The sequence below is a fragment of the Nyctibius grandis genome, chromosome 10 (genome assembly GCF_013368605.1).
Source record: "Nyctibius grandis isolate bNycGra1 chromosome 10, bNycGra1.pri, whole genome shotgun sequence".
NCBI lineage: Eukaryota > Metazoa > Chordata > Aves > Nyctibiiformes > Nyctibiidae > Nyctibius > Nyctibius grandis.
The window spans coordinates 13,257,762-13,270,711 of NC_090667.1; the positions used below are offsets into that span (position 1 = coordinate 13,257,762).

The 12,950-nt window shown below is 55.6% G+C and overlaps 1 protein-coding gene across 1 annotated transcript in view; it reads right to left on the reverse strand.

Annotated features, from left to right (window-relative positions):
- The window catches only part of LOC137668055 (rootletin-like), a 43,183-nt gene that overhangs the window by 10,912 nt on the left and 19,321 nt on the right, over nucleotides 1–12,950 (reverse strand). Inside the window, exons 12-20 of the mRNA XM_068409351.1 lie at nucleotides 11,488–11,503; nucleotides 11,040–11,286; nucleotides 10,761–10,949; nucleotides 10,533–10,689; nucleotides 9,671–9,829; nucleotides 8,911–9,101; nucleotides 8,675–8,831; nucleotides 8,381–8,503; nucleotides 8,173–8,280 (exon numbers count right to left, since the gene is read on the reverse strand). Coding sequence (XP_068265452.1) covers nucleotides 8,173–8,280; nucleotides 8,381–8,503; nucleotides 8,675–8,831; nucleotides 8,911–9,101; nucleotides 9,671–9,829; nucleotides 10,533–10,689; nucleotides 10,761–10,949; nucleotides 11,040–11,286; nucleotides 11,488–11,503 — 1,347 coding nt within the window. The remainder of the gene's footprint in view (nucleotides 1–8,172; nucleotides 8,281–8,380; nucleotides 8,504–8,674; nucleotides 8,832–8,910; nucleotides 9,102–9,670; nucleotides 9,830–10,532; nucleotides 10,690–10,760; nucleotides 10,950–11,039; nucleotides 11,287–11,487; nucleotides 11,504–12,950) is intronic.

A 12,950-nucleotide genomic window follows, 5' to 3' on the forward strand; every position in this document is an offset into this window, starting at 1 on the left:
AGTTGCCCCCAGCATGGTCCCAGTCACTCCCAGTATGTCCCAGTTGCACCCAGCATGGCCCCAGTCACTCTCAGTATGATCTCAGTTAATCCAAGTGTGGTCTCATTCGCTGCAACTATGATTCCAGTTGCCCCAAGTGTCATCCCAGTAACTCCCAGTATGATCCCAGTTGAACATAGCACGGTCCTTGTCACTCCCAGTATATCCCAGTTGCCCCCAGCTTGGCCCCAGTCACTCTCAGTATGATTCCTGTTACACCCAGCATGGTCCCAGTCCCTCCCAGTATGATCCCAGTAGGCCCAAGCATGGTCGCAGTCACTGCCAGTATGATCCCAGTTGCCCCATGTGTGGTCCCAATCACTCCCAGTATATCCCAGTTGCACCCAGCATGGTCCCAGTCACTCCCAGTAGGCCCAAGCATGGTCCCATTCACTCCCAGTATATCCCAGTTACACCCAGCGTGGTCCCAGTCACTCCCAGTATGTTCCCACTTGCCACAAGTGTGGTCCAATCTCTCCTAGTATATACCAGTTACGCCAAGTGTGGTCCCAGTCACTCCAAGTATGAACACAGTTGCCCCAAGTGTGGTCCCAGTCACTCCCATTATGATCCCAGTTGCCCTAAGTGTGGTCCCAGTAATTCCCAGTATGACCCCAGTAGCACCCAGCATGGTCCCATTCCCTCCCAGTATGATCCCAGTAGGCCCAAGCATGGTCCCAGTCACTCCCATTATATCCCTGTTGCACCCAGCGTGGTGCCTGTCACTCCCAAGATGTTCCCATTTGCCACAACTGTGGTTCCAGTCACGACCATTATGATCCCATATGTCCCATGTGTGGTCCCAGTCACTCCCAGTATATCCCAGTTGCACCGAGTGTGGTCCCAGTCAATCCCAGTATATCCCAGTTGTCACCAGTATGGTGCCAGTCAATCCCATTATGATACCTGTTGCAACAAACGTGGTCCCAGTCAAACCCAGTATGATCCCAGTTTACCCAGACGGTCCCAGTCTCTCCCAGTATATCCCAATTACCACCAGCATGGTCCCAGTCACTCCCAGTAGCTACCAGTATATCCCAGTTGCCCCGAGTGTGGTTCCAGTCACTCCCAGTATGATCACATTGTCCCCATCTTGGTACCTGTCACTCCCAGTATGATCCCACTTACCTCAAGTGTAGTCCCTGTCACTTCCAGTAGGACACCTGTTACCCCAACTGTGGTCCCAGTCACTCCCAGTATGATCCCAGTTTCCCCAAGTGTGGTCCCAGCATGGTCCCAGTCACACCCAGTAAGACACCAGTTACCATAAGTGTGGTCCCATTCACTCCCAGTATGTTCCCAGTTGCCCCAAGTGTGGTCCCAGTCACTCCCAGTATAATTCCAGTTGCCCCCAGCATGGTCCCAGTCACTCCCAGTATGTTCCCAGTTACCATAAGTGTGGTCGCAGTCACTCCCAGTATAACACCAGTTACCACAACTGTGGTCCCAGTCACTCCCAGTATGATCCCAGTTACCCCACGTGTGGTCCCAGTCACTCCCAGTATGATCCCACATACCCCAAGTGTCAGCCCAGTCACTCACACTATGATGCCAGTTACCCCAAGTGTGGTCCAAGTCACTCCCATTATGACAACATTTACCCCTAGTGTGGTCCCACTCACAACCAGTATCAACCCAGTTATCCCAAGTGTGGTCCCATTCACTCCCAGTATGATGCCAGTTGCCCCAAGTGTGGTCCCAGTAACTCCCAGTATGATCCCAGTTGCCCCCAGAATGGTCCCAGTCGCTCCCAGTATATCCCAGTTGCACCCAGCATGGTCCCTGTCACTCCCAGTATGATCCCAGTTACCCCAAGTGTAGTCCCAGTCACTCACAGTATGATGCCAGTTACCTCAAGTGTGGTCCAAGTCACTCCCAGTATATCCCAGTTGCCCTGGTGTGGTCCCACTCACTCCCAGTCACTCCCAGTATGATCCCACATGCTCTATGTGTGGTTCCAGTCACTGCCAGTATAATCCCACTTACCCCAATTGTGGTCCCAGTCCCTCTCAGTCATTCCCAGTATGATCCCAGATGCCCCAAGAGAGGTCCCAGTCACTCCCAGTATGATCCCTGTTGCCCCAAGTGTGGTTCCAATTGCTCCCAGTATAACCCAGTTGCCTCCAGCATGGTTCTAGTTGCTTCCAGTATGATCCCAGTTGCCCCGAGTGTGGTTCCTGTCACTCCCAGTATGACACCAGTTACCCCAACTGTGGTCCCATTCACTCCCAGTATTATCCCTGTTACCCCAAGTGTGGTCCCAACATGGACCCAGTCACTCCCAGTATATCCAGTTGTCCCCAACATGGTCCCAGTCCCTCCCAGTATGATCCCAGTAGGCCCAAGCATGGTCCCAGTCACTCCCAGTATATCCCAGTTGCACCCAGCGTGGTCCCAGTCACTCCCAGTATACACCACTTACCACCAGCATGGTCCCAGTCACTCCCAGTATGACACCAGTTACCCCAAGTGTGATCCCAGTCACTCTCACTATGATCCCAGTTGCCCCGATTGTGGTTCCTGTCACTCCCAGTATGACACCAGTTACCCCAAGTGTGGTCCCAGTCACTCCCAGTATTATCCCTGTTACCCCAAGTGTGGTCCCAACATGGACCCAGTCACTCCCAGTATATCCCAGTTGTCCCCAACATGGTCCCAGTCCCTCCCAGTATGATCCCAGTTGCCCCAAGTGTGGTCCCAGTCACTCCCAGTATATCCCAGTTGCACCCAGCATGGTCCCAGTCAGTCCCAGTATACACCACTTACCACCAGCATGGTCCCAGTCACTCCCTGTATGTTCCCACTTACCGCAAGTGTCATCCCAGTCACTCCCATTATGATCCCAGTTGCCCCATGTGTGGTCCCAGTCGCTTCCAGTATATCCCAGTTACCCCAAGTGTGGTCCCAGTCACTCCCAGTACGATCACAGTTGCCCCAGGTGTCGTCCCAGTCCCTCCCAGTATGATCCCAGTTGCCCCAAGTGTGGTCCCAGTCGCTTCCAGTATATCCCAGTTACCCCATGTGTGGTCCCAGTCACTCCCAGTATGATCCCAGTTACCCCAAGAGTGATCCCAGTCTCTCCCATTATGATCCCTTTTGCCCCAAGTGTGGTTCCAGTTACTCCCAGTATATCCCAGTCGCCCCCAGCATGGTTCCTGTTGCTCCCAGTATGATCACAGTTGCTAGAAGTTTGGTTCCAGTGACTCCCAGTATATCCCAGTTGTCTCCAGCATTGTCCCAGTCACTCCCAGTATGATCCCAATTGCACCCAGATGGTCCCAGTCCCTTCCAGTATGATCCCAGTAGTCCCAAGCATGGTCCCAGTCACTCCCAGTATATCCCAGTTACCACCAGCATGGTCCCAGTCACTCCCAGTATGTTCCCTCTTACCCCAAGTGTCATCCTAGTCACTCCCAGTATATCCCAGTTGCCCCGAGTGTGGTCCCAGTCACTCCCCAGGATGCCATTGGCCTTCTTGGCCACAAGGGCACACTGCTGGCTCAGGGCCATCCTGCTGTCCACTAGGACCCCCAGATCCCTTTCCCCTACGCTGCTCTCCAACAGCTCTGTCCCCAACTTGTACTGGTACATGGGGTTGTTCTTGCCCAGAGGCAGGACTCTACACTTGCCCTTCTTATAGTTCATTAAGTTTCTCCGCGCCCAACTCTCCAGCCTGCCCAGGTCTCTCTGAATGGCTGCGCAGCCTTCCGCTGTGTCAGCCACTCCTCCCAGTTTGGTGTCATCAGCCAACTTGCTGACAGTGCACTCTATTCCCTCATCCAAGTCATTCATGAATATATTGAACAGTTCTGGTCCCAGTACCGACCCTTGAGGGACTCCGCTAGACACAGACCTCCAACTGGACTCTGTCCCATTGCCCACCACTCTCTGCCTTCTTTCCTTCAGCCACTTCACAATCCACCTCACTACCCCATCATCCAGACCACACTTCCTCACTGAGAAGTGTGTCTACCACCGTGAGACAGGGACCCAAAGAGCCGTTTTTACCCTTTGTCAAGAGGTTACAAGAGGTGGTTGAGAAACAAGCTTTTGACGCAGATTTGCCAGAGACTTTGATAACGCAGCTCGTTAGGGATGATGCTAATGCTGATTGTCAAAAGATCATCGAAGCGTTACCAGAAGAACCAGATTTGAATGCTATGATAAAGGCTTGTGCAAAAGTGGGTGCTGGGGAACATAAGGCTCAGGTTCTGCCTGCGATGAGAACTCAGGTGCTACGGTGACATGTGCCACTTTAAAATGACCATGAGAGCGTGGTATGAGTTCTCAGAAATTAATTATGAGTTTTCAGAAATTAATGAAAGATGAGTAAACACACCATGCTTTCTTTTCTCACCATCCAGCAGCTCTGCCTTTCTCCAGCAGGTGGTAGTGCAAACCCAGGTTCAATTTTTGTTTTCACAGAATCACAGAATCAACCAGGTTAGAAGAGACCTCAGGGATCATCGCGTCCAACCGTTGCCCTGACACCACCCTGTCAACTAGACCAGGACACTAAGTGCTATGTCCGGTCTTGTCTTAAACCCCTCCAGAGATGGTGACTCCACCGCCTCCCTGGGCAGCCCCTTCCAATGGTTAATGACCCTTGCTGAGAAGAAATGCTTCCTGATGGCCAACCTGACCCTCCCCTGGCGAAGCCTGAGGCTGTGTCCTCTTGTCCTGTCGCTGGTTGCCTGGGAGAAGAGGCCTACTCCCACTTCACTACACCCTCCCTTCAGGTAGTTGTAGACTGCACTAAGGTCACCTCTGAGCCTCCTCTTCTCCAGGCTGAACCCCCCCAGCTCCCTCAGCCGTTCCTCGCAGGTCAGACCCTCCAGACCCTTCCCCACCTTGGTCGCCCTCCTCTGCACTCGCTCCAACACCTCAACACCTTCCTTGAAGTGCGGGGCCCACAACTGGACACAGGATTTGGGGTGCGGCCTCACCAGTGCCGAGCACAGAGGGACGATCCCTTCCCTGGCCACACTAGTCCTGAGAGAGGCCAGGATGCCATTGGCCACCTTGGCCACCTGGGCACGCTGCTGGCTCACGTTCAGCCGCTGGCGATCAGCACCCCCGGGGCTCTTTCTGCAAAAAAACCTCCTTGTTTGCACCCAGAGGTGCATTTGCAAAACTAAACCAGACTTTAATGAGTGCTCCAGCTCTGGGCCTCCCGAACTTAGAAAAACCATTTGATTTGTACATGCAAGACTGCGTATTGCTCTGGGAGTGTTGGCCCAGAGACTGGGATCATGGAAAAGGCCTGTGGGATACTTTTCAAAACAACAAGACAGTGTCAGTAAGGGATGGCCAACACGCCTCCGAGCAGAGACCTTTATCAGGAGCAACATAGAGAAGAAACAATCCAGAAGACTCTTGGCAAATAGACTTTTCCGAATTACTGCAGCAAAATGGGTATCGGTATCTTTTAGTAACGACAGACACTTTCACAGGCTGGCATGAAGCTTTCCCTTGTCGCACCAACAAGGCAAGAGAAGTAACAAAAATATTACCTAAGCAAATAATACTGAGATTTGGGACACCTCTAGGACTATCTTCAGACAGGGGCCCACACTTTATAGCAGAGGCTGTTCAAAATTTAGCTGAAGTGTTAGGGGTAAAATGGGACCTCCATATCCCACGGAGACCTCAATCAAGTGCAAAAGTTAAAAAAAAAAAAAGAAACAAAGCTTAAATAAACAGATGAGGAAAAATTTGCCAAGAGGCCCAGATAAAATGGTCGGGTGCTTTACCCTCAGCTTTGCTACGAATCCTAAAAGTAAAGGAAAGGTTAGTCCTTTTGAAATCATTTATGGTAAACCCTATCAGGTGACAGAAACAGGAGTTGATCCTGAGATCATGGGGAAACATCCGAAAGAATATGTTGTCTCTCTAGGAAAGGTTTTGTCCTCTCTCCACAGGTACATCACTGTGAGCACACCACTATCCCTGGACGTGCCTGTGCATCAATACCAACCTGGAGACTGGGTGTACCTGAGGACGTGGGCAGATGAACCGCTAAAAGAGAAGTGGAAAGGACCTTTCCACATGTTGCTCACCACCTACACAGCTGTCAAGCTCAAGGGAGTCACTCCGTGGGTACATCACAGCAGGATCAAACCAGCCTCATCACCAGAACGGACTGTAAAACAAGAGGGACCTTTATGTTTAAGACTAACCCGCGGATCACAAGGTTCCGGGTTCTCTCCCTTGCAGTCATGTTCGGAAATGCAGAAATTGATACAGGTGGAGAGGCCAATGCAGACATAGATGAGAACTTAATTCTAACTCTGATACAAGGGTTTGGTAGAATGAACAATCTTACTGGTGTAACAGCCCAGTTCCTCCTTCAGCCACTCAGCCTGTCCCCTGGGGTCACAACTTGAATGGGGATTTCAAAGGTTCCTTCTACCAGGACTGACGGCTTTAGAAAGTCGGATGCTAATAGAAAATCTAACGTGGCAAGTAGAATCTTTATCAAGAGCCCCTCAAAAGGGATTCCAAATTGTTAACAAACAGATCCAAGCCAATACTAAAATGACTCTGCAAAATAGACTGGCCTTAGACTTGCTATTAGTCAAAGAACAAGGAGCGTGTGGATACCTTAAGTTAGACAAAGAGCCCTGCTGCATCCACATCCCAAACATCACTGATAACCTGCAAGAGCAATTGGATAAAATGAAGAGAGCAGCAGAAGAGAGCAGGGCAATCAGGGATGCAGCAGAAAATAGTTGGCTCCACAAAATCCTGCAAGAATTAGGTGGATTGTCTCTAAAAGGATGGTTAGCCACGTTGTTAGAGGGAATAGTTTATGTAGTTGTGATGATAGTTATTCTAGGGATCTGCGTGGGTTGTGTTAAGAGAATCATTGAGAAAAGTATATGGAAGTAGTGAGATAATAAATCTAACTGCTTCCAAAGGGGGGAATTGATACCAGACGGTTCAGTTCAGCAATGGTTTAGCACGAGTAGGCCTCAGGTTTAGCAACGGGTTAGCAAGAGCAGGCCTCGGAGCAGGCCTCGGAGGAGGCTCTAAAAGGCCTGCTCTGTGTTACCTTTACACAGAACAAACTTTCCCCTCAATAATTTTCCTGTTAGCTAGAATAAGAGAGAATAACAATAGGTTCTGAAGCAAACTGCATGTTTTGTAGATAGTGTTTGTTTATGGGATTGATAACAAGGTTCTAGTAGACAATGATTCATGCTGTTTACACTTAGTCTTAGAAAAACAAAGGTCTCTGCTAATTATAAAAGGGTCAAAAGACAAAAGTGTAGAGAACTTTGTGATGTCTAAATTAACTTGATTCATAAACTCTTGTGTCAGAGGAGAGAGAAAGTCCAAAACAAGAAGGCCTCGACCACGCTTGTGCACAAGCACGATTAAAGGGGGATTGTGACCCCCAGAGCCCACCCCAGACCCCTTCCCCAATTTAGTACGCCTGTGTAAAGACATTACCTAATGCAGCACAGACCGTGTTATGCAGAAGTGGGTTTTTTTGGAAGGGGTGGGCTCTTCTTAGAATTATGTATATAAGGAGCAAGCTTTTGTCCCTGGGTGTGCATGCGAGGAGGAGAGATTCCCCGTGCACCCAGCGCTGCAATAAACCAGTGTCGGCTTCTCAACTCTCATTGGGGTTAGAGAGTTTCCTTGGGTACTATTTTCCGGTAACAGGAGCAGTTCAGGGGGCATACGGGGAGCAGTAGAGGAGGGATGCTGGGAGGAGATGAAGGGTTGCGGAGAAAAGGACTCAGCACACGATCCCATGTGAAACCAGCAGAAGCCGTTTATTAGCAAACAAGCCCCTTTTTATAACATTTTTGCTTCTGTACGTGCAGAAGGGTGTTCAAAGGGGGATTTGGGGGTTCAGGGGGCATTTGGGGGCCCCCCACCTGCAGGAGCAGCGCGATCTACTCGAGCACGTCCTGCTGGGAGGCGTCTGGGGGGAACAGGTGGTTGAAGCTGAAATCAGAGCAGACGTCACCACGGCGCTCGCGGCCAACGGGGGACGGGCAGGAGGGTTGGGGGGGCCTAAAAGCTCAACTTTGCCCCTCCAAATCCCCTAAATCAAGGGGATTCGCCCCAAAACCCCCTATATTAAGTGCGGTCCCCCCCAATCCCGGGCAGGCACAGCACGAGGCTCCTCTCATCGCCGGGGGGGATGTGGAGGGGCCCCGGCCCCCGCTGCCGGCCCCGCTCCTGCGGCAGCACCGGCTGCGTGTGGCAGAACACCCGGATGGTGCCCTGGGGAGGGGGCGGCAAGGGGGGGGGATGGGGACATAGAGGGGGGACCCAGGGGACATGGGGGTTGTTGGGGACACCCCGGGCGGGGCGTTGCACACACCTGGAGCTCCTCGTTGAACAGGTGGAGCGGTTCAATCCCCAGCGCTTGCAGCTGCTGCTCCCGCTGCGCCAGCGTCCGCTCCTGGGCCGTGGCCTCCCACTCCAGGGCCTGCGCCAGCTGTGCCTGGGGGGGGCAGTAGGGGGGGGGGGGGCAGAAACCAGCCCCCACCGTGGGCTCCTGAGACCCCCCCTCACTTTTTGGGTGCAAAAGCGGCCAAATTGGTGCCCAACCCCCCCTTTTCTTTGCAGGGGGAAGGGGGGAGTCCCCCCAAAATGCCCCCCCCCCATAACATACCTCTATGTTCTGCAGGCGGGCAGTCAGCTCCCGCACGTGCCTCTCAGCCTCCTCCAGCGCCTGCTCCTCCTGCACCGCCTCCGCCCTCAGCTGCCGGTTCTCGGTCTCTAGCACCTCGGCCTCGCACCGCCAGCGGTCCCGCTCCTCCTCCACGTTCCTGGGGTTGGGGGGGGTTTAAACCCCACTTTTTGGGGGCACCCCGATTTTTGGGGGGGGGGGGGGGGGCACGCACTCACTGCAGGCGCCGGGCGAGGAGGCTCTCGATGGCCTCTTGCTCCACCCGCAGGGTCTCCAACTGGTGCTGGAGGTCGCGGTTGTCAGCCTCAAGCATGCTCACCAGCTCCTGGCGCCCCCCGAGCTGCACCTGCGGGTCGGCCACTTGGCCCCTGAGGTCCCCAGGGGGGCGTTTGGAGGCAGGGGGTGGCACCTGTGAGGGGGACATGGAGAGGGGGGTTGGGGACATGGGGAGGGGGGCCCAGGGGGACATGGGGAGGGTGTTTGGGACACTATGGGGGTATTGGGGGAATGACAGGGGCAGCTGGGGACATGGGCGGGTGGTTGGGGACACTGCAGGGGGTGTTGGGGACATGGGACGGGAACCCAGGGGACATGGGGGCCTGGTTTGGGACACAGGAGGGGGGCTCAGGGGACACGAGGTGTTGTTGGGGACACCACGGGGGCAGTTGGGACATGGGGACACGGCAAGGGAGGGCCTGGGGAACACCGAGGGGGGAGCTGGGGACACCACGGGGACACGGGAGACATGGCAGGGGGGACCCTGGCGACATGGGGGCATTGGGGACACGGGGGGTTCGTTGAGGGGCAGTAGGGGACGCAGCGGGGGGTGTCCCCTGTCACTCACCCCCCCGGGGCACTGCTGGGGGGACAGGGGGAGTGTGATTTACTGGGGAACGGGCGCCCCGGTAACCCCACCCCGCACCCCGGTAACAGTCCCCCCACCCCCCGGTATAACGCCCCTGGTTATAACGTACCTGCTGTGGCCGCTGAGACGCCGGGTCGGGCCGGGGCGGCGGGGCCGGAGTCGGGGTCGGGGTCGGGGTCCCGGTCGGGGTCCCGGTCGGAGCCACCGGCCGTCTCCGTGTCGCCGCCTGTAGCCGCGCCCGCAGCAACCGGACAAACCGCCGCCACCGCGCTCTGCCCCGGGCACCTTTAAACCGCCGAGCGCCGCGCGCGGATTAGCCGAGCCTCAACCAATCGCAGCCCTCTCTTTTGCCCCCACATCTTGCCCCCCCCGTACCCTGCATGAACCCCTCGGTCCAGCACCCCCCAAACTGGGACCCTCCCCCCAAACTGGGACACCCCCCTCCTTGCATGAGCCCCCCCCAAACTGGGAGCCCCCCACAGCCCCATTCCTTGAGGCGGCCCCCCCCAACCCCCCCTCCCAAATCCTGCCCTGCCCACCCCATCGCAGTGTGTGTGGGGGGGGTGTCCAGCTTTGGGGGGGGCTCAGGAGGTTGGGGGAGCCCCAGCCGCGACCTCACCCCCATGGGGGCGGGAGCCAAAAAACCCCACTTTGGCCCCCAAAAATGCAACTTTGACCCCCAAAAAAACAACTTTGCCCCTCGAAAACCCAAATTAGCCCCTCAAAAACCCAACTTTGGCCCCCAAACACCCAACTTTGGCCCTCAAAAACTCAACTTTGGCCCTCAAGAAGCCAACTTTGCCCCTCAAAAAAACAACTTTGCCCCCCAAATGCCCTAAATCAAGGGGAATCGCCACAAAACCCCCTATATTAAGTGGGGTCCCCCCCAATCCCGGGCCGGGACAGCACGAGGCTCCTCTTGTCACCAGGGGGGAAGTGGAGGAGTGCCCCCCAAATGCCCCCCCCATAACGTACCTCTGTGTCCTGCAGGTGGGCAGCCAGCCCCCACACGCGCCCCTCAGCCTCCCCCAGCGCCCGCTTCCGCCACGCCGCCTCTGCCTCCAGCTGCCGGATCTCGCTCTTCAGCCCCTCGGCCTCGCGCTGCAAGAAGTCCCGCTCCGCCTCCAGGCTCCTGGGCTTGGGGGGGTTAAACCCCACTTTTGGGGGGGCACCCCGATATTTGGTGTGGGGGCACACACTCACTGCAGGCGCAGGGCGAGGTGGCTCTCGCGGGCCTCGTGCTCCCCCTGCAGGGTCTCCACCTGGTGCTGGAGGTCGCGGTTTTCAGCCTCAAGCACGCGCACCCGTTCCTGGCGCCCCCCGAGCTGCACCTGCGGGTCGGCCGCTTGGCCCCTGAGGACCCAAGGGGGCGTTTGGAGGCGGGGGGGACACCTGTGGGGGGGGACATGGAGAGGGGGGTTGGGGACATGAGAGGGGGGCCCAGGGGAACATGGGGGGTGTTGGGGAGATGAGGGCACTCGCCTTTTGCACGGCCATTTATTTCCCCCCCCACAGAAAGGGGGGGCTCTCACAAAGGGGACGTGAAAGGGGAGTCCGGGGGACGTGGGGGGGTGGTTGGGGACTCGGGGGGTGGCTGGGGAGACCTTGATCTCCTGCAGCAGGTTGTGCAGGCGCCGCTGCTCCCCCTGCGCCTGCGCCCGCTCCTGCGCCGCGGCCTCCGCCTGCAGGTGGGCCTGGGCCACCCAGCCAATCAGCAGCAGTGTTATTGCTGTTGTGGGGGGCCTGGAGAGTGAGTGAACCCCCCCCATTAATTTTGGGGATCACCCCCTTCAGCACCCCTCTGTTTTGTGGTCCCCCCCACATTTTTGGGGTCCCCCCAGGGTGATCATCCCCCCCCAATCCCTCAGGCTCTCCCCACAGCTCCCTCCCTCCCCCCCTTATTTTGGGGTTACACCCTCCCCCCTCTCACCCCTTATCTGGGCAATCTGGGGGGTCAGGAGGGCGCTTTGGAGAGTTTGGGGCGATTTGGGGGTCAATGAGGAGATTTGGGGGGATTTGGAGGCTCTCGGGGCATTTGGGGACTCAAAGCGGGGAGATTCGGGGGTTGATTAATAAAACCAGCAAACCCAGAGACCCGGACTCTGCCAATCTTCTTTAACACCAATTGCCACCAGCATGGTCCCAGTCACTCCCACTGTGATCCCAGTTGCCCCAGGTGTCATCCCAGTCACTCCCAGTATGATCCCAGTTACAACAAGTGTGGTCCCAGTCACTCCCAGTATGATCCCAGTTGCCCTCAGCATGGCCCCAGTCACTCTCTGTATGATCCCTGTTGCACCCAGCATGGTCCCAGTCCCTCCCAGTATGATCCCAGTTGGCCCAAGCATGGTCCAAGACACTCTCAGTATATCCCACTTGCAACAGGCATGGTCCCAGTCACTCCGAGTATGTTACCACTTGCCACAAGTGTGGTCCCAGTCACTCTCAGTATGATCCCAGTTATTCCAAGTGTGGTCCCAGTCACTGCAACTATGATTCCAGTTGCCCCAAGTGTCATCCCAGTCACTCCCAGTATATCCCAGTTGCCCCCATCTTGGCCCCAGTCACTCTCAGTATGATTCCTGTTACACCCAGCATGGTCCCAGTCCCTCCCAGTATGATCCCAATAGGCTCAAGCATGGTCGCAGTCACTCCCAGTATGATCCCAGTTGCCCCAAATGTGGTCCCAGTCACTCCCAGTATGATCCCATTTGCATCATGTGTGGTCACAGTCACTCCCAGTATATCCCAGTTGCCACGAGTGTGGTCCCAGTCACTCCCAGTATGATCCCATTTGCACCCAGCATGGTCCCAGTCACTCCCAGTATGTTCCCACTTGCCACAAGTGTGGTCCCAGTCACTCCCACTATATTCCAGTTGCACCCAGCGTGGTCCCAGTCACTCCGAGTATATCCCAGTTGCCTCGAGTGTGGTTGCAGGCACTCCCAGTATGATCCCAGTTGCCCCAATGTGGTTCCAGTCACTCCCAGTATGATCCCAGTTGCCCCAAATGTGGTCCCAGTCACTCCCAGTATGTTCCCACTTACCCCAAGTGTCATCCCAGTCACTCCCAGTATGATCCCTGTTGCCCCATGTGTGGTCCCAGTCACTCCCAGTATGATTGCAGTTGCCGCAAGTGTGGTCCCAGTCACTCCCAGTATGATCCCAGTTGACCCAGCATGGTCTCAGTCCCTCCCAGTATGATCCCAGTAGGCCCAAGCATGGACCCAGTCACTCCCAGTATATCCCAGTTGCACCCAGCGTGGTCCCAGTCTCTCCCAGTATACACCACTTACCACCATCATGGTCCCAGTCACTCCCAGTATGTTCCCATTTGCCACAAGTGGGGTCCCAGTCACTCCCAGTATATGCCATTTGCCCCATGTGTCGTCC